Here is a 21,251-nt window from a genome sequence, read left to right on the forward strand (position 1 = left end):
AAATTAATCTTTCAGTGACCCATACTTAAAATTTCTGCCAAAACAAAGAACTGGAAAATATCCTAGAGGCCAACCCATACCCACTCAAAAAATTTCTCTGTAATATAACATAATAAATGGCCATTGAGCTTTTAAGACTTCCACTTAAAGGGAAACCAACTAATTTCCTGGGCAACCAATATCTGTTTATTTTGTTGGCAAGACTACTGGGGTTAAATGTCTTGCCCAGGGTCATGTCTGAGGTGGGGTTTGAACCCAAGTCCTCCTGACTCCAGTGTTTGTGCTCTTCCTACTGTACCATCTAGTTGCTCCAAGGCAGTCAGTTTCATTTTTAGACAGCTCTAATTGTCAGAAAAATTTTCTGTATCATGAACTGATATCAGTATTCCTAAATTTTCTATTATTGCTTCTATGATTGAAGCAAAGCAAGTACAAAAATCCTTCTTCCACAAATATTTCAAAATAGCTATTATGTCTTCACCTAAGAATTAACCATCCCCAGATTCTTCAACTGATACTTGTATAGTTTTGAGGAAAATTATTATTTGTCCTTCACAATAATGGATTTTTTCAGAATTCTATAGGGTGTTCAGTCTCTGCAGGACCTTGCTGATAATGAGACTGAATTAACTTTTTTCTCAATTTTGTTCAGATCCCACCCAACCTTACATGCAATTTAGAAATAACACTCAATGTCACATCCTTATTTACTGAATGGATGGTTGCCTCTGTCAGACTGAGACTTGTTAGATTAAATTAGATTGTTAGATTAAAAAGACCAAGTTATTCCACTACATCCGAGGCCATCTCCAGCCATCCTGATCTATATGTGCCCAATGGCTCTAAAAGAGAAAGTAAGACTGGTGACCTTCCACAGCCCTTCCTCATTCAAAGCCATTTCCCTTTCATGTTATGGTATCACTTCCCTAAAGTCACGGTTGTTTTCCAAAATGAAGGGCAAATAACAACCTCTATAAGTAAGAACTGCCCACTAAGGACTGGGAAACATAGCTTGTTTTCCTTGCTTCCTTCCTCAATATCTTGGAGTTGGAGGCCAGGTATCTTTCTTAAGAACCTTGCCTTAAACTCAAAGCAAACTGGCTCTCATTGATTGGCCTACAAAAGATCCCCACTTGGCCAACCCCACTTGGTCTTTTGTTTTTATTTTGGCCCTAACTGTCACAAGTAAATGTAAATAGCAATTGTTGTTTGGTAAGAAACCCTGATTGTCTTCCTCTCCCAAATAGGTTCCTTTTTTTTTTTTTATTAGGCCTATTTTTTTTTCTTTTTCTTTGAATATTTTTAATAGCTTCTTATTTTTCAAAATACATGCAAAAATAATTTTCAACATTCACCTTGAGTTCACATTGAGTTCCAATTTTTTCTCTCTTTCTTCCCCCATTCCATAGACAAGCAATCCAATACAGATTAAACATGTGCCATTCTTCTAAACATATTTCCATATTCATTGTGCTACACAACAAAAATCAGATCAAAAGATGAAAGAAAAAAAAAACACATGAGAAAACAATCAAGCAAACAACAACAAAGTGAAAATCCTAGGCTTTGATCCACATTCACTCTCCCTAGTTCTCTGATTACAGATGACTCTTTCCATCACAAATATATTGGAATTAAGTCCGATTCTTTTTGTACAGCAAAATAACTGTATGGACATGTATACATATATTGTATTTAATATATACTTTAACATTTAACATATATTGGTCAACCTGCCATCTGGGAGACGGAGTGGGGGAAGGAAGGGAAAAATTGGAACAGAAGGTTTTGCAGTTATCAATGCTGAAAAATTACCCTTGCATATATCTTGTAAATAAGAAAACTATTTTATATACATATATATATATATATATATATATTATATATATAATATTGGAATTCGCTAGGGTATGGGATCCTGCTGAGAGAGAAAGAGAGAGAGAGAGAGGGAGGGAGAGAGAGAGAGAACAGAAGCTACCTCAATCTTTGGTGCACAATAAGTTTTCTGCCACATTGCAGAAATGCCCTTGTTGAGCAAGGTGCATAATGTGTGTCATGGGAAAGGGTTTGGTCTGAAGGTCACAGCACAGTTGCTTGTAAACAATGATGCCTTGACAGAGCCTCTCACCTGTGAGTGGGTGCTGGAATGGCTGGATTGGCTCTTCTCCCACTGGCAGAGACCATGCATACATAAAGCCCATGAGCTGATGGGGATTGTTTATTGTTCACATGTTGATCACACTTGCAAAAATGTATTCAACAAAGCTGTTTGGCAATTGGAGCTCTTTACACACTCTAAGAGTCTCCCACCTCATTCATCTCACCTCTGAGATCAAAGGGCTCTTATACTTTGAGCTTTCAATTAAGACAGCTGCAACAGGAATTGCCTTGAGTTACCTGATTGTTGAAAAGAGGCAAATCCATCACAGTTGATCTCTAGTTCTGAAAGAAGGAGGTTGAAACTAGTATAGTTTTTCTGTTTCTTCTTGAACTCACCTGACTTCTCTAAGATTTTGGATACTATGCCATTTGATACACATATGTTTAGTATTGGTTTTTCTTCTTTATCTATGGTACCCTTTAGCAAGAAGAGCAGTGTTCAGTGCGAGCAGCTCTACTATCTTTAAATTGCCAGGTGATGTGGAGATATCCAGAAAGTGGTGAATGGAAGGGACCATATAGGCTAACTGCTTGGGGGAGAAGGTTTGCTTGTATCTCTACAGGTGGAGAAGGAATCAGATGGGTGCCAACGAGCCATATTCGCCTTGTCCATTTCAGAGAGACAGAGCAGACCCTTGAAATGAAGAAGACCCAAGAAACATCAGGTGGCTCTGTTGCTGATTGTGCCCACCACTGAAAGAGCATGGCAGTTATGGTGTTTGACTCACGGACATCAAAAATTGTTGGACTTTAAAACTCTCAGGAATCAATGGAATCCCTGAGACATAAAAATATTGTTGTAGGACTTAAAAACCCTTAAGAATCATTGGATTCTTTGAGACATTATAAGACTATGGTAGGACTTGAACACTCTCAGGAATCATTGGATTCTCTGAGACATGATAAGACTGTTATAGGCATGATCACTTCCTTTTTGGGGTTCTCACCTTGCTGAGAAGTCAGGCATGGCGTGACCACCTGTGTTCTAAAACAAAAGAAAACGGGAGATGTAAAGAATTGAAACTATGAATAGGTGCACTGGAACCAGACAACTGTGCACTTAAGGCTAATTACCTATTGGACAATACTCTATTAGCATATGCTTGGAAAATGGCCCTTCTTACTATTCCGTGCTGGCTCAATCTTTTGGTGTATACAGATAATTGTAGAAGGGATTACGGGGTGGAGTAAGACAAGCCAGAGTCACTGATAAGTTGAAGTCAGGTGGGTTGGTGGAGAGCTACAGCAGTTTTTGTCCACTTCCTTCACTTCTTCCTCTAAAGACCAAGGACTTTTGCTTTTCCTGATTCTGACTGATTCTGAGGCTTCCAGGGAGCTAGCTTGAACTTTACAATACAGCCTACTAAAAAACTCTGATTTTTTTTTTTTTTTCAGATAAACTGCTGCCTAGTCACTTCTCCATGATCTTATACTTATGCAGCTTACTTTTTTGTAGCCAAGTGAAAGACTTTACCTTTCCTTAATAAACTTGATCATTTTAGCCAACATCTTGGCTTCTAGAAATCTTTGTGGGTTTAGACTGCCATCAGCCTATTTGCTATTTCCCTTAGCTGTGTGGCATCTGCAAGTTTTTACAAATATGTCATAAAGATCTCTTTGCAAGTCATCAATAATACAAGTAATTTTTGGCTTAGTAGGACATCTCAGAACTTTTGCTTTTTAGAAGACCGAACCTATTGTTAATTCTATGCCACTATAAGGCATCAAAGAGGGACTTTAATGGAATAAATAAAACTGTAACATGTTAAACACCACGCCTAAGTATGAAACTCAGAAAGCCTGTAAAGGGCTAAAGGGGATTGTACCATTAAGGGACAGGGTGGTTCTTCAAAGACCCCACAACTGTGAATCATAGCACACTTGAAGGAATTGCAAATCAGCCTTTACTGACTCAGATGTTGCTCGTGAATTGGGAATGAAATAAATCTGAGGCAAGAGGGAAGGGGAGAGAGGTCAGAGAATGCAATTGCCTCTCAGTCTCCTTGTATTGTTATCATCCTCTCATAGGAAGGGATCTATACTGCTGGTCAGAATTAGATTCCCAGCAGCCAGAAGCAGCAGCACTCCAGAGCTGTTCTGAGTAGGCTCTTCCCAGGAGAGTTCCTGAGATGAGACCAGGTAGCACGCGCCTCCTATTAACACCCAGCAGCCACTAACAGGTGGCTTTCATAATAGTAAAACAAGGTTAATGGATCAGAACCTGTTTCTCCTATAAGAATCAGAGGACCAAAACCATAACTTAAGCATATATAGGAACACTCCATTTATCCAAAAGTCATATGATCAACTAAACCCTCCAGAACACAAGTTTCAGTTATGAGGAAAGTCTCTCAATACTATTTCAAATACTATTCCAAAACCCATCCACTAAAAATTTTCACTCTCAAGGGAGACACCATTAGAATATTTCACATATGTGCATGCAATAATCTGCCTTGTGGGGAGCTGGCACTAATCTACAGCCACATAAGGCCAACCCTGAATAGGTTGAATCTCCTAATCACATTATACCAAAGAGTTCCTGAATAGGAATCTCCTAATCACATCCTAACTTTGAATAGGCAGATATCTAGGCATCCCCTAATCACATCATAGAGCTTCCTGCCACCAGAAACATCTGAGCAGCTCATCCTTGGGCAGGATACCAACCCTTTGTCTAGGACCCCTACCCTGTACTGTGTTTGTACAACCCTGCCTTCTTTCCTACTGCTATATATATATCTGTATTATTGCACCCATTAAAATGAGGCTTGATCAGAATGATTTGACTTGCCTCCATTTTGCACGTCCCCTCTCTCTTGCCCTTATCTCTTTTCTTCCAGGGTCCACACACTCTGCCTCACGGGCCGAGGCACTGCCTAATTCATTGTATTGCATTTCTGATTTCAAATCTAGGACCAGGTTTATAAAGCTTTCCTGTACAACCCTTCCCCATACTCTTTTAAACAATCCTATTCCTAGTTAGAAGGAATTTAAGAAATCCTAGACTATTGATGCATTGGGGCACCTTTGTTGCTCACTGCAATCTGACCTTTACCATTTCCAATTAACTGGATTCTTACCTTGTTCTCTATAACCAACCTCCTACCCATTCCAGTAATTAAAAGGGTGATTTATGTCACTGTGACTGATTTCCTGGCTTTGGTTGCTTGACTAGCACTATAACTTTTTCAAAAGTGATTTGCTTTCTCTAGTTATTGTTTCAAAGGCTAAAAACTTGTCCCCAAGCCCCAGTTAGAAAGCTTCTATTTAACAATGACTACCAGTCTTTTTGGATCCAGGCTGATTAAAAACTGTACATAGAGTCTCCTAGTTGTCTCCCCTCCCACCAATATCCAATTTTCCTATGTATATAAGTATTTATATATATTAACACATATATACATACTACAGACATGTCTATACATACTTTTTTCTTCCACGGAGATCTCATTTCATATTCCCATATTCAAAAGAATTTTTGTATCAAAGGATAATTTGTGTCAACATAAATAAAAAAATATAGAAAACAGAGTTGAGGCAAGTGAGGAATTTTCTAGAGAGGTAAACTGAGAACTGTGAGAAATATCTGCCGATTCTGGACAGCTTAACAAGATGATGTCTGGCCTTATCAGGAAAAGCTTAAATTTTGCTAAATTCAATCTCCTCTGTTCAAATAGGCACAATCAGTTTATATTTTCTGCCAATAAAATTGGTTGAAACAGACAAAAGCAAAGCTAAGTTCTCATTCTTTATACTGTAGAGCGCATCATGGAGTCTTTATTGCATTGCCTTTGTTGGGCTGTAATTGACTATATTTTCAAATGTGTGTTCTTTTTGAGACATCCTTTTGCGGTTATTGCTTTTCCAGTTGCCCATTAGGTATTAATCTCTGTGGGTTCTCATTTCCTTTCTAAATCTCCCCACAGCACTTAGCACAGTACTCCAAGACTGGTGAGTGCTATGCTGACAGGGCGCTAAATAAATGCTGACTCCGCTCATGAGTTTCTCCGACGCGGAGCGGGAACCATCTCCCAAACCTTCTTCCTTAAACAAAGTGAAAGATGGAAGGAAGAAGTCCTTTATGTTAATAAGAATAGCAAGGGTTGAAGGTGGTATGGCCCAGTGAGAGCTTAGACACGTAGGAAATCATTCTACTGGCCCTAAGGGCTCCCTGCAGCGGGGTCCTCCCCGGCGCTTCCAAGATGCCGGGCCTGTTTGGCTGCGGGTGCAATGCCAAAGGTCACTTTTAATGGGGTGACCAGTTGCTCCATTTGTCCTATTTCGTATTCTGCCTTAAGGTTATGTCCGTCCCCTCTTAATGGTTGAGATAAAGGTGTTATAGACATTCCTTAATGTCATTAGAATATCAGTAACCTCCATCTACGAGGCTATCCCCACCTAGGCCTCTGCATTATGTCATTGTTAATCTTATTCCATAAAAGGCTTGCTGTCCCGATACTCGGGGCTAGACCCTTTGAGATGAAATCTCCTCTAGCCCTGGGATCCATTGGTCCCAGTATTTCTCTCCATTTAATAAACTATTGAATTGGTCTCTTATCTCAGTTTCTTTTGGCATTACACGGCACGTGCCCCCGGGAGGATTCCAGGCCCGGGCTTCCCCAGAGCAGCAGCCATGACAACGCACTCTGGATGGGCTCCGGGTCCCTGATGGTCAATACCCGTGCAATCACGGACGCCCCCAACGAGTGGGAAGGAGAGCGGCTGGAAAGGGAAGCCCGCCCGGAGAGAAGCGCCGGTGAGCACCGCACTCTCAAGTTGCCCAGCCTGGAGAAGGAAGGAGGCTGAGGCAAGGTGGGGTTGGACGCGCCTGCGCAGAGCAGGGCACAACTCGCAGCAGCTTCTTCACCCAAAGAGCGGAGGTGCTGCTGCCTGGGAAACAGCACCTATCGCTAGTGAAGCAGGGCGGGTGTCCTAGAGGCGTTTTCTCATCCTAAAGAAGACTACCGCCCTCCAGACAGCAGATGGCGCTGCAGGCGAGGCTGGAGGATTCAGGGGAGAAGAAATGAGGGAAAGAACTGCGAACGTCGGAAGCCCTGAGTCTGCGCGTGCGCATTTTCTATCGCTTTCCCCTCTTCTCCCCCCTCCCACTTTCTTTTCCTTTTTTTTTTTTTTTTTTTTTTCCCCCGGTTGCCCCGGCGGCTGCGTAGTGGCTGTGGGATGGGAAGTGAAGTCCCAGCGAGCGGCTGCGGCGGGGCTGAGAACAGCAGCCAGGGGGAGGGGACAAGACGGAGGCGGTGGTTAGCAGCAGCAGCAGCAGCGGCGGCGGCGGCGGCGGCGGCGGCGGCGGCAGCGTCTGGCCCGGGAAGACGAGCGAAGCAGGAGCATCAGCAGCAGCGGCGGCGCAGGAGGAGGAGAAGACAGGAGGGGGAAGGCCAGCACAGGACAAGGACCGGCCTTCGCCATGGCCATCCGCAAGAAGAGCACTAAGAACCCTCCCGTCCTGAGCCATGAATTCATCCTGCAGAATCACGCCGACATCGTCTCTTGCGTAGCGATGGTCTTTCTGGTGGGGCTCATGTTCGAGGTGAGACAAGCGGATACACACCCCCTCGCCCCCCGTCCCCTGCGCGCCTCCCGCCCAGCAGGGCGCTCCCTCTTCCCTGGCTTCCTTGTCTCTCGGCCGGGATTGACAGTTTCCCCTCAGCCCCGTCCTGAAGGAGCAGAGGACGGCACCCATCCCCATCCCCCAATCCCGAGGGGCATGGGCCGCCTGTCTCCCTCCCTCCCAAGAATAAGACGCGGGGTGCGGCATCCTTCCCCACCATCCCGCCGGGGAACCTGGGAATGGGGCAGCAGCGCGGAAGGCCAGGGAGGAGGGGAAGGGAAGGAGAGGCAGAGTCCTTGGCCTCAGCTTTCTCGTCGCTTCTCCGGAGCCTCCGGGCGGGAAGGGGAGCTGGCGTTCTGGGGGCCGGCGCCCCCTCTTTCCCTCCTCCTCCCGCCCGCGTCGCTACCCCAGCTCAGTTCCTGGTTCCCGCGAAGGGTTACGTGGCAGTGAGCTAGGGGCTGGGGCGGGGGGCGGCCCCTAGTCGGAGGGGAGGGGGCGGGCGGAGGAGGTAAGGGCCCCCCACCCCTTCCAGCTCCCGCCCGCTGCCAGGGGAGAGTCGAGGCGGGGGCCTGGGGGGAAAGAAGTTGGCCCGACTGGACAGGGAGCAGGGAAAGCCGAGCCATCAGAGCAAGGCCTCTCGGGAAATGTGCCCCCCCCTCCCTCCTCGGGGCTGGGCGAAGGGGTGGCCCCGGCGAACTACAAGCCCCAGGGGGTATTTCCCCTTAGAGCCCCTCCTGCCCGGCCGGCCGGAGGGAAACAAACGGAGACGTGTCCATCTGAGAGCGGAGCCCTGGAGCACTGGGGGGGGGGGCGGGGGAGGGAGGAGGCCGACGGTTGGACTCACGGTGGGCCACGCCGTGTATCCCTCTTGAGTCTCTGGCCTGGGCTGTGTGTACATCACTATCCCCTCTTGTCTTCCAGCGCTTTTATCTTTAGTTTAATAAATGTTTGTCCATCCCAATGGAAAATCATCGACGTGCCCGGTCGCTACATAACCAATTAGTTAGAATGACTAGAATGGGTAAGAGTGAGATGATTATTCCTCCTGGCGCGATGAGAGGAAAGGAAATGTTGGGACTCTAGAATGGAGAGGTACAAGAGACATTACCAAGTCTCTCTTCACAGATGGATTATTCGTGAGGGTTATTTGACTTGGCATTGAGTGTCTATTATGAAATACAATGGACTCTTAAAACTTGGCAAGCGAAGATACAGCATCTTCAGTACTCGAGCTACATTTTTAAGTTAAGGAATCAGCTTGATTTATATGGGATCTAGCAGAAACTGAACTCATAAATTTATTTTAGTGCTCTTGTGTAACAAGTCTGCAACATTGGAAAAGAGTAGAAAACTCAAATACAAAAGCTTAAGTAGCAAATGGCCATCAATATCTTGGCAATAAGGCAGCATCTGTTTAAAATATAAAAATCAAGAATCTTAAGTGCTTTCCTTTAACTACTTGTTGAAATGTTCGCAGTTCTTTACCCCTGATTGATGCCTTTTTTTTTTTTTTTTTTTTTTTTTTTTTAATGAAACCCTCCCTATTTTCTTCCCTCTCCTAATTCTCTCTGCTGGCTTTCATATTTTGTTTTAAAATTACTTTTATGCAAATTCTGTCTCCTTTCTAGGTTATGAACTCCATCAGAGTAGGAGCCTTACAAATCATCCTTGAATCTCTCAGCATCCAGCATATACATAGACACTCAAAAAATGGAATATAATAGGTTAAAGTTTTAAAGTTCTTGTTTTTTTATATTCTTTTCTGGATCCTTACAAATTTTCTTTACTTCCAAAATTTTTTAGAACTTAGATTGTTTTATTTCTAATTTCATTGCTGCATTAATTCTACAATACTAATGGAAAATTATATGCTTATTGAATATATTTAATGTTAATTATAATGCTTAGGCTTTATGTTTTCCTGCACTTTGTAGTTATTTTCTCCACTCATAAAACTTAATTTGAAAATAGCATATTTGGATGCAAACAAGGGAGATTATTATAATTTTGAATGTATTATAGACAAGTTTAGAAAGCAGAGAGTATATGAAGATTGGTATGATTTCAGTCTTTTTGAGATAGCTTTTTGGTGAAAAGAATTCACCAGGAATTTGGGTAGTATATGTATGTACATTGAGCAATTTTTTTTAAATAAGGGTAGAATTAATTTTTATTTGTAAATTTGAAGGTTTTTTTTTTATGTTAGTATGAAGTAATAAAGATGCCAAACATATTAAAATAAATTCAGGGCAAAAAACTTAAGTATCAGGAAGATAAGGTAGTTTGTGAAAATTGTATGCTATTCTTACCAAATGTTGATAGCTCAGGATTTTGAAGTACTATAAAAGGAAATATCACAGGATGAACAGTGATACTATTAAAACAGTACCAAATGTAATTTAATATTGGTTTGTGCAGACTCAGAACAGATGAGAAAAATGTTAGCATATTGAAGAGAAGTAAACACATTGGTAGTTACTAGAAAGGAAGGGAAAAGGCTTCTCCCCTTTTCCTATGCTTTTGATCTGATCTCAGCCCCTTCAACGCTTTGCTGCATTAATCTTCCAACCCCATCCTCTCCATCTTCATGTCCCAATACATCTTTAATCTCTTCCTTCTTCCGTTTCTCTATTAGTTTTTTCTGTCTCCAGATATCCATGTTTGGCCCAAATTTTATCATGTCCTAAAAATGACTTCCATTGATCCTCCTACAAGCCCTTCAAATTATTTTCTCTCTCCTCTGCCAGACTTTAAAAAGTGCCATCAGTGACAGTTTATACAGAGAAACATGGAGAGCTAACAAAATCTTGTCAAATACAGTGGTCAATATTAATAACTATATTACCAAAAATAAAGGGTGCATTTTTCTTTTATAAGGACATACTCTTAATTCAATAGAGACTTGTTTCGGCTTTTGTTGCAAAGTATCAGTATCCAAACAATATATATTGGATCTTTTTTGTTTTTGTTTTTAAGGAAAGCAAATATGGCCATTGGAATATAGGAAAAAGTAAATGTTGAAGGTAGTTTGAAGTTTATAGGATTAACATTCTCTTTCCCTCCTCCCCCATTGTTCTAAAAGACATTTTTTTTTCCTGTATTTTTAATGGAGGACTGAGGGTATGCCCTTATGCTCTTTCTTTTGGTGTAAGAGCTGTCTATATTCACAACCTCTTATTTCCTCACTTATTTATTAGTCCTCCGATAAAGTTCTCCCACCACCCAAATGAAACTGCCTTCTCTACCAAGATCATTATAGTAACAGCCTAAATACCTAATGCAGTGAATGACCTTTTCTTAGTCACTATCCTCTTCAATTTCTCTGCCCAATCACACACATGTCTTAATTTCATCATGTTCAGAATGTTTCATGGAAAGACAGGCTAGATAAACACTATAAAATAGGGGGTTTTAGAACTAGTTGAATGCTAGAACCTATGAATAGTCATTTAATGTCATCTTGGAAGGAGACCTCCACTGAAGTGTTTAACATTTTTAATAGTGACTTCAATAAGGCATTATTCCAATACTTAATCAGATTTTCAGATGATACCAAGCTGGAAGGAGGAAGAGACAACCCAGGTGTTTGTATCAAATGATATAGAGACAGTAAAATGAATTTAATAAAAATATAACATAGACTTAAAGAAAAAGTCATTGTCACAAGTACAAGATGGGAGTCATAGATAATTAGTTGATTTGAAAAAAGATCTAAGAATTATAGATATTCAAATTAGTATGTGTCAGCAGTCTGTATAATTTTAGCTTTAAGAGAGGTACAGCATCTAGGGCTAAGTAGGCAGCAGTGCTCTTCTGCTTGGGTCAGACCATACCTAAAATAATAAGTGCTATATATATATTATAAAAGCAGATGACAAGGTAGGTGGTGCACTGTATAGTATTGGGCTTGGAGTCAAAAAGATCATGTGAATCTTGACTCAAAAACTTAGCAGCTGTATGACTGAAGGCAAGACACTTGGCCTCTTAGCTTCAGTTTTCCCATCTATAAAATGCAAATAATAATATCACTTCACAATATTGTGAAGATCAAATGAGATAATGTTTTGCAAACTTAAAGTGCTATTGTAATACGCTATTATTATAAGCCAAAAAAGTGTTAAGAGGTGGATATCATCTTATCAGGATAAGCAATGACCTTGATTTATGGCAAAAAAATCAAGTGAAGGAAATGAGAATGTTTAGAGAAGATAACCGTTTTAAAATAAAGGCTGTCCTGTAGGAGAGGGATTCAATTTTGTTTGACCTCTTCCCTCCTTCCCCTTCCCCCCAGGGAATAGAATTGGAGGGCAAATTGCCTAGACTGAAATCAGTTCTAGAACAACATCTTGAGGGAAATGTCCTAAAGTGGAATGGGCTGCTTTAAGAGGTTCATAATATCATAGGTTTGTAACAGAGATCATGTAATCCAACCCTCTCATTTTACAGAGACATAAAAGTTGGAGGGCCTACAGAGGTTAAATGATTGTCAAGATCAGTGAGTGGCAGAGTCAAGATTTATTGTTGGGTTTTTTTGTAAGGCATTTGTGAGGACTAAGTGTATTACACAGCTAGTAAGTATTAAGTGTTTGAGGTCAAATTTGAACTCCGGTCCTCCTCACTCCAAGGCCAATGCTCTGTCCACTGAACCATCTAACTGCCTCTCAGCATTTCAATCTGGATCCTATGGCTCCCATTTACATCTAAAGCTAAACAGGTAGAAAGTAATGGGGCAGAAATTTGAATCTGGTCTTCAAATTCCTTCAGTTCACCATTCTAGAAATCTTAAAACAGTCTGTGGACAACCACTTGAAAAAATATATTGTAGAAGGAATTCATTTGCTGATGTATGTTTTGGGTTAGTTGGTCATCAAGCTTCCTATCACTTCTGAAAATTTCTGACTGTATTTACAGCAATACCTTCTGCATCATGTTATTCCCCATAGCAGTTTTGATATATCTCAGATTGACATAAGAAATTTGTTTTGTTTTGTTTTGTAAGATGATTGGGGTTAAGTGACTTGTCCAGGCTCACACAGATAGTTAAATATCTGAAGCCAAATTTCAACTCAGATCCTCCTGACTCCAGGGTTGCTTCTCAATACACTATGCCACCCATTTGCCCCTGAATAAGTTGCATTAGTGATCTGATAAACTTCGGAGAGAAAACACCACCTGTATCCAGAGAGAGAGAACTGTGGAGAATGAATATAAATCACCACGTGTTATGTTCACTTTTTTTTCCTTTTTCTTCTGGGTTTTTTTTTTTTTTCCTTCTCATGGTTTTTCCCTTTTATTCTGATTTTTTTTCTCCCAACATGATTCATGAAGAAATGTATATTAAAAGTAAAATATATCAAACATTAAAAAAAAGTCACAGGACCAATAAAGAGATAGAGCCAAGATCTGAACTCGGGTCCATTGTCTCCAAATCCAGTAGTTTTTCTACTATATCCATTTATCCAAGAACATTTTTTCAAAACTTAAACTCTCAAAAAATTACTGTGGATTCCAAAAATATTTCATGTGATTCATAGATAAATTAAGTATTAAGTCATTTTAAAATAAGAATAAATAAGCCCATTCTATTTTAACACAAGTAACATTTTTATGGAAAAAAATTTTTTTGCATATTTTTATCAATCTTATATCTGACATAAGAGTAGATTTTCATATTTGTTTCCATATTTTGGCACTTGCAATACATAGTTTTAGTTTAAGTATATGAAGAAAGCCCATCTTCATATAGTTGGACAGAAATTATTATAGATATCTTAGTATTGTTTTGAAAATAGTTTTGACCTCAGATCCATAAGACTATCAGAGGTCAGTAAACCATACTGTCCTAAAAGACAGATTTGGAGAATATTATTGTAGAAGAGAGAGACGTGTTCTTCACAAAGGAAACAGATACTCCAAAATAGAAATTAAAGGGGGTAAAAGTTGTTTCCTGATTCTAAGAAGAATGTTCAGCAATTAAAGCTTGTTTCCCAACTGTCTTAGGCCTTGGCCATGGCCTAAGGGTTAGTACTTCTATAAGAGTTGTTGTTTAATTGTCTTTGACCTCAGGTCATGCTAACTAGCTTGGAACAGTTTAGAAAATTTAGTTAGTTCCACAAACTGTTAAGTACCGGATACAAATACGGGATATTGTGCTGGGTCCTAAAGAATATGAAGATAAATAAGATACAATCTTTGTCCTTAAGTGCAAAATAGTAACTATAACATAAAAATATAACTTGTAATTATTAAGGCAAAAAAAAAAAATAAGTAGCTTCTTGAATTTGTAATAGAAATTAGTAAGAAAATAGTTAACTTCTAATGAGTCTTTTCTCAAAGTGTCTATCCATATGAAACAATGTAATTAAAGTAGTTTAGATAGTAGATATTTATTTCTAACTTTTCCCTCCAATTTTAATTTCATCTGTATGTCACTTACCCTTTAAAGTTCGTTAAAATTTGTTCTAGCAGGGGATTTTCTTTAATTGAAGTTTTTTTATTTTGAAAACATGCAAGGATACTTTTTTCATCATTGACCCTTAAAAAACCTTGTATTCCAATTCCTCCCCACTCATCCCTAGCTGACATCTAATCCAATATATGTTAAACATGGTAAAAATATATATTAAATCCAATATAGGCATACATATTTATACAATTATCTTGCTGCACAAGAAAAATCAGATCAAAAAGTTTAAAAAATGAGAAAAAATAAAATTCAAGCAAACCACAAACAAAAAGAGTGAAAATGCTATGTTGTAATCAACCCTCAGTTCCCACAATGCTCTCTCTGGGAGTAGGTAGCTCTCTTCATCACAAGATCTTTGGAACTGACTGAATCATCATATTGTTGAAAAGAGCCACATCTATCAGAATTGATGATCGTATAATTTTATTATTGCTGTGTACAATGATTTCTTAGGGAATTTATCGACTGCCAATGAAAGACTCTTTGCTAATTTGGAACTATGCTCAAAAAGTTATCAAACTGTGCATACCCTTTGATCTAGCAGTGTTACTACTGGGCTTATACCCCAAAGAGATCATAAAGAAAGGAAAGGGATCTGTATGTGCACGAATGTTTGTGGCAGCCCTTTTTGTAGTGGCCAGAAACTGGAAACTTGAGTGGATGCCCATCAATTGGAGAATGGCTGAATAAATTGTGGTATATGAATATATGAATATGAATAACAATATTTGTTCTGTAAGAAATGACCAACAGGATGATTTCAGAAAGACCTGGAGAGACTTACACGAACTCATGCCGAGTGAAACGAGCAGGGCCAAGAGATCATTATATACTTCAACAATACTATATGATGACCAATTCTGATGGACCTGGCCATCCTCAGCAATGAGATGAACCAAATCAGTTCCAATGGAGCAGTAATGAACGGAATCGGCTACGTCCAGTGAAAGAATTTTGGGAGATCACTAAAAACCATTACATTAAATTCTCAATCTCTTTAAAAAAAAAAAAAAGACCCTTTGCTAGTCTCCAAGATTGCAAAATTTCTCTGCAAGTTTAGAAGACTAGAGAACAGTAACAACAAAGTTGTGCCTACTGGACAAGCGCTGTTTACTATAGTAAAATTGTCACTGCTTTAAGGGAGTGCCTTACCCTTCTTCCCTCAGTGATCCGGAGTTCCTCAGGTTTGCCTGCTAGGATTATATAATCTGACATCTGGTGGTTCCCACCTTTGTTTTCTGTTACTGGAAGGTAGAGGCCTGTTACTTGGTTTGGGGAAATCTCATTAAGGAAAGCATTAAGTTTTGATGAGGGGGCAGCAAGATGTTAAGTGACTTTGACTAAGGATTATATCACTTAAGTGTCTTAAGTCATAGGACTTGAATTCGGTGTATTCTGAATCTAAGGCTGGTCCTCTTATCTTTTATAACATTAGTCTCCAAACTTTTGGTCCCATATTCTATGTTAAAAGTAATTTTTAAAAAGTATTCTTGACATGCATTTAGTTATAAATTTTATGCATGTACTACCCTACTACTGTTATACATCTTATAAAACATTCCATGTTAGAAAAACCTAAGCTGGATCAAGTATATATTCATGTTGGAGGAAAAACAATTGGGCTGAGAATTGAAGGCTGAGAAAAAACCTCAGATCTTATGCCAATGTTGTTGTTGTTAATCTTTCATTTTCCTTTTTGAAGAAGAACAATTACATCATAAATGAGTGATGTCTTGACTTGTGTTTGAATTGAATTTAAGTGAAGGGGAATTGTGAAAATCCTCAGAGCTTCACTCTGTCTCCAGAGTCATCAAAAGTCTGGACTACTTGTGATAGCCCAGAATGTAGTAGATATTCTTGGCATCTTCAGAGAGCAGCTGAAAGAGTGTTAATAACTACCGTTAACATTAAATCTCCATAGATTCTTTTTAAGGTGTTTTCTATAACCAAAATGATTCAAGATTCTGCAGAAATTATAATAGAAATAGTCTTGTTTGGTGACTCCAATATTAAATATCAGGTGAAGCATAAAATAAGCATATGTGCTCACAAAAACTGCCTCGGCCTGCGAGGCAGTGTGTGTGGACCCTGGAAGAAAAGAGATAAGGGCAAGAGAGAGGGGATGTGCAAAATGGAGGCAAGTCAAATCATTCTGATCAAGCCTCATTTTAATGGGTGCAATAGTACAGATATATATAGCAGTAGGAAAGAAGGCAGGGTTGTACAAACACAGTACAGGGTAGGGGTCCTAGACAAAGGGTTGGTATCCTTGGCAGCCCAAGGATGAGCTGCTCAGATATTTCTGGTGGCAGGAAGCTCTATGATGTGATAAGGGGATGCCTAGATATCTGCCTATTCAAAGTTAGGATGTGATTAGGAGATTCCTATTCAGGAAGTCTTTGGTATAATGTGATTAGGAGATTCAGCCTATTCAAGGTTGGCCTTATGTGGCTGTAGATTAGTGCCGGCTCCCCACAAAAAACTATTTATCACTGAACAAGATACAGAGCAGAGTTCAAGTCAAAGAGGAATTATTGCCCTCCCATATGTTCCTATTTATAGATCACATTGTGCTGATTATGCATTGTGCCCTGAAATATTGTAGAGCATCTTGCAAGGAGTTTGTCATTTCAAAGCAGTTTGATCTGTCCATCTACACAGGATTGACCAAGTAGATAAGTAATGTCTCGCCTAGATTTCAATATGCATTTTGATGAAAATGGTATAGAATTTATCCATCAATTTTGAAATAGACTTTGTACAGATGGACAATGTATTGGACCTGAACTGAAAAAGAGTGGGTTGGATTGCTTTTGAGGACTTGCAAAGCTTTACTGATCCCAAGTTTCCCATGAAGAGAAGACCCATCTTTTCAATATTACCAGTCCACCAGTGTTTTGTTCCAGGAAGAAATGGAATATACTCACTTCTGAAGTATTCAAAATGAATTCACCCAGAGGGCAATGGAGAAATATGTAGTGGATTTGAGCAAATTCCAAACTATTCTTTGGAACTCTTTATAATAACAGGAGTAAAAGATGTCATTGAAGAACTGTATAATGAGAAGACTGGATTGGTCACATGACACCAGGTAATAATAATAAGTCAGTGTTCCACTGGTATCTGTGGGATGTCAGGAGAAAACAAGGAAGGTAAACTTAAGGAGAACACAAGTAAGAGGTGCCCAGAATGGATAAGCAGAACTGGGTGATGAATTACTGGGTTATTAGACAAGTTATTGGATTATTATTGTATTATTGGAAGAAATTATAGATTCTATCCATTCTATTCTCAATCTGCAGCCTTTCATGGTTTCTGCTCTGCAGAAGATGCTCCTCTTTGGAGAAGCTATTTGCTTCTGATCTCATCACCAGGTTAACTCCCACCATCTCAGCTGTCTCTCCCCTCTGATTTTTTTGGGGGGGGAGGAAGGGGAGGGCTGAAGCACTGAATTCCTCCCAAAGATTTCTTTTAGAAGTCAGGATCTGGACTTTGCAGCTCATTCTACTTTCTTCCTGTAATTCTGGTTTCAACTCCAGGCAACAACTCTGCTAGGTACCCCCTGGTGATATTTTGTATGTGTCTTCCTCCATTAATTTTAAGTTCCTTGACCATGGGGACTGAATTTCTTCTCATTCGTAACCTGTTGAAGTACAGTGCTTGGAACATAGTATGTGCTTTATTTAAAAAAAAAAAAATTATTGAATTCATGGGAACACAGATCCAATTAAATAAAAATCATACAAAAATAGAAATTGAAATGAAGGAAAAAATAATAATTTATAATGATTTAAACTTATCAGTACAGAATCTTTTGCTCTCACTGAAAATTATGGTTTCATGAGAATAATGTGATTGAATATTCTTTTTATTTTCTAGTATAGAAATTCAAAAGTTGAGTTTTAACTTCAATTTATTTCAGTATTTGGTTTTAATGACTCAAGTTTTTGTTGAAATTCAACTGTTATATATTCTCTCCTCCATGATATTCAGTTTTTCTCAGAAGCTGATTGGATTTTTTTAACAAATCTGTTCAAAACCCACAGAAACTATTTGAAAGTTGTAAACAAGTTAAAAATTTTTGTCTTACTCCAAGGTACCATTTCATACTTTTCAGATGGTTAAGATCACAGGAAAAGATAATGATAAATGTTGGAGGGGATATGGGAAAACTGGGACACTAATACATTGTTGGTGGAGTTGTGAACTGATCCAACCATTCTGAAGACAATTTGGAACTATGCTCAAGCTATCAAATTGTGTATACCCTTTGATCCAGCAGTGTCTCTACTGAGTCTGTATCCTAAAAAGATCGTTAAAAAGGAAAAAGGACCCACATGTGCAAAAATGTTTATAGCATTCCTTTTTGTAGCGACAAGGAACTGAAAACTGAGTGACTATTGCCAAATGCTTGAATAAGTTATGGTTTAGGAATGTAATGGATTATTATTGTTCTATATGGAACAATCAGCAGGATGATTTCAGAAAGGCCTGGAGAGACTTACAGACACTGATGCTAAGTGAAGTGAGTAGATCCAAGAGCACAATGTACACCATTATACACAGCAATAAGATTGAGATGAATAACTGGGATAGACTTGGCTCTTTTCAACAATGATATGATTTAGGCCAATTGCAATAAGCTTTTGATGGAGAGAGCCATCTACATCCAGACAGAGCACTGTGGGAACTGAATGTGAATTATAACATCATATTTTCACCTTTTTTGTTGTTGTTTGTTTTTTTTTTCCTTTTTGATCTGATTTTTCTTATAGCATGATAAATGTGGAAATATGTTTAGAAGAATTGCACAGGTTTAACTTATATTACTGGCTTTCTGTCTGGGGGGGGGAACAGTAGGGAGAAGGGAGGGAGAAAAATTTGGAACACAAGGTTTTGCAAGGATGAATGCTGAAAACTATCTTGGTATTTATTTTGAAAAATAAAAAGCTATTATAAAAAAAAAAAATCTGTCTCTAAGCTTTGCAGCTTAGACCTGAGAGTTTATAGGTAATACCTTACATTTTTATTTTATTTTAACAACAAAAGCTTAGTTTCTAGGTACTTTGCTAATTAAACATGATGGCACAAATGTATTTTAAGCAAAAATTCATTATTAGCAATAGCAAATATAAATATATATTTCAAATAATTTTGATGATTTTTTAAAAAAAATTTTGCCATCTTTTCAGGTCTGATTAGGTCATCATTATTTTGATCTTATGACATGCCTGTAAAAGTTTATATTAGAAGTAGATTTGTCAGCTCTACAATTTTCTTTACTATTTGTTACTATTAAGATCACATTTTTGTTTTTACAAATATCTCTTTAAGAGAGATATTCTATTCTTCATTTTGTGATGTTTTAGGTAAAACTAGATAATACAGTCTGTAAATCCATTTAGCCAGGTTCAGAGAAGCTATAATAGGAGGAACAGGTGAAGGCATCAATGCCAACCTCTTAGCATTGTAAAATTCTCAGTCTTTGCATAATACCCTCTGGACCAACCATCTGTGACACATGACATGTAGACCAAGTGAGGTTGCCAGTGTCGATCTATAAAATAAATATTAATGAAATTTAAATTCCTTTCTTTTCTTTTGAATAAAGAGGAAACAAAAGTTCTAATTTTTCTCCCATACTACAATAGATCATCTTCTGTGTCCTCCAGTTTGAAAACTGCCTTCTTTCTTTCTTTAATGGCTTCTGTCTCTAAGGATTAGAGCCATCACAACCATAATCTCTTTCCTCCCTGGTTTGGATTTGAGAGGATGTATTTGATCTACATATGTCAGGTTCTTAAAGTTGATTCAGTACTCTGGTTTATCTTAATTTTTATTTATTTCTTTCAGATTACAACAAAAGCAGCAGTTATTTTTGTTACTCTTCAATACAATGTTACCATTCCAGCTACAGGTAAGTACCTTTTAAAATTTGCTATTTTGATGAGTAGAACACAAAGTACTATTGAGAGTCAGTAGACTTTTGTTTCTGCTTTAATGTTCACCTTGTGTAAAATACCTTATTTTTGACTGACATCTCCTAGTACATTGTATAGAAATTAGTTTTTTTCTATACTTGAATTACTTAGATTTTTTTTTAATGGAGCAGCTTAAGAATCCATAATGATCATTCATTCTTTCAAATTGAATTTTATATACTTATTTTACAGTTTTTAAAAAAGTACTTGTATATGTATGTGTAGAAGTGATCTTGCAAATTTGCTAGTCTAAGACTTGAAATGTAAATTTCAAATCAATTCACAAATCCCCCTCCCCCAACTATAATGTAAGAATTTGGATCATATTTGTCATTCAGATTATATAGTTCCGGGTTTGTAGAAATAAAGATTTTAGCTTAACATTCATTCTCAAGGTATGCTACATTAAAAAAAAAAAATTAGTCAAGAATAAATAGTAGGCTTGTTGATTGCTTGAATTATCTTATAATACTACCCAAATTACTTTTTTTCCCATTTCAGAAAATAAGATTATTTAAGAAAATAAAATTCTAAAATATCTCATAAAGTTAAAACTTTTTTAAAAGAAAAAAAGCTTTATTAGAAAGAAATACAAGTTTAAAGTAATATTAGATGTTGTCCATGGGAATGAGCATAAATAACATTTTTCATGTCACTCCTTGAATATATACAAAAGAACTCAGAATTATTTTTGGTTTTGGAACTTTGGGTTTCTAAATTACACATTTTTAGAAATCTTTGGTGTAAATCTTCAGTACAATAATCAGGTGATTAAGCCAATGACTATAAAAATTAAATTATCTCTAATTAGCTTAATTAAGCAGAATAAAAAGAAGGGGAAGAAAAAACCTAGAATTCTATGGGAAAGATAATAAGAAATCTCTGTACTTATTGTTTGATTAGAATTTGTGGTTTTTTGTTTAATTAAGGTAAATGGCAATTAATAGAGATACTTAAGTTAACTGTTTTTTCTCATATGGTACCATAAATCTAGACCTTTCCATATGATATTGAGTTTTTCTTTCAAATAAGCACTGTAATTGCTTTTCAAATTTTGTTATTCAAACTTCTCCTA

At 38.2% G+C, this 21,251-nt stretch overlaps 1 protein-coding gene across 2 annotated transcripts in view; it reads left to right on the forward strand.

The window, feature by feature from the left end:
* Positions 1-7,466: 7,466 nt before the first annotated feature.
* Positions 7,467-21,251, forward strand: part of TRAM1 (translocation associated membrane protein 1) — a 36,305-nt gene continuing 22,520 nt past the window's right edge. The window contains exons 1-2 of one of the 2 annotated variants that reach the window (XM_031946273.1): positions 7,467-7,708; positions 20,049-20,112. In XM_031946273.1, coding sequence (XP_031802133.1) covers positions 7,586-7,708; positions 20,049-20,112 — 187 coding nt within the window. In that variant the 5' untranslated portion in view covers positions 7,467-7,585. The remainder of the gene's footprint in view (positions 7,709-20,048; positions 20,113-21,251) is intronic. The other variant, XM_031946272.1, reaches the window with a different exon arrangement.

Source organism: Sarcophilus harrisii, chromosome 1 (assembly GCF_902635505.1).
Source record: "Sarcophilus harrisii chromosome 1, mSarHar1.11, whole genome shotgun sequence".
Lineage (NCBI taxonomy): Eukaryota > Metazoa > Chordata > Mammalia > Dasyuromorphia > Dasyuridae > Sarcophilus > Sarcophilus harrisii.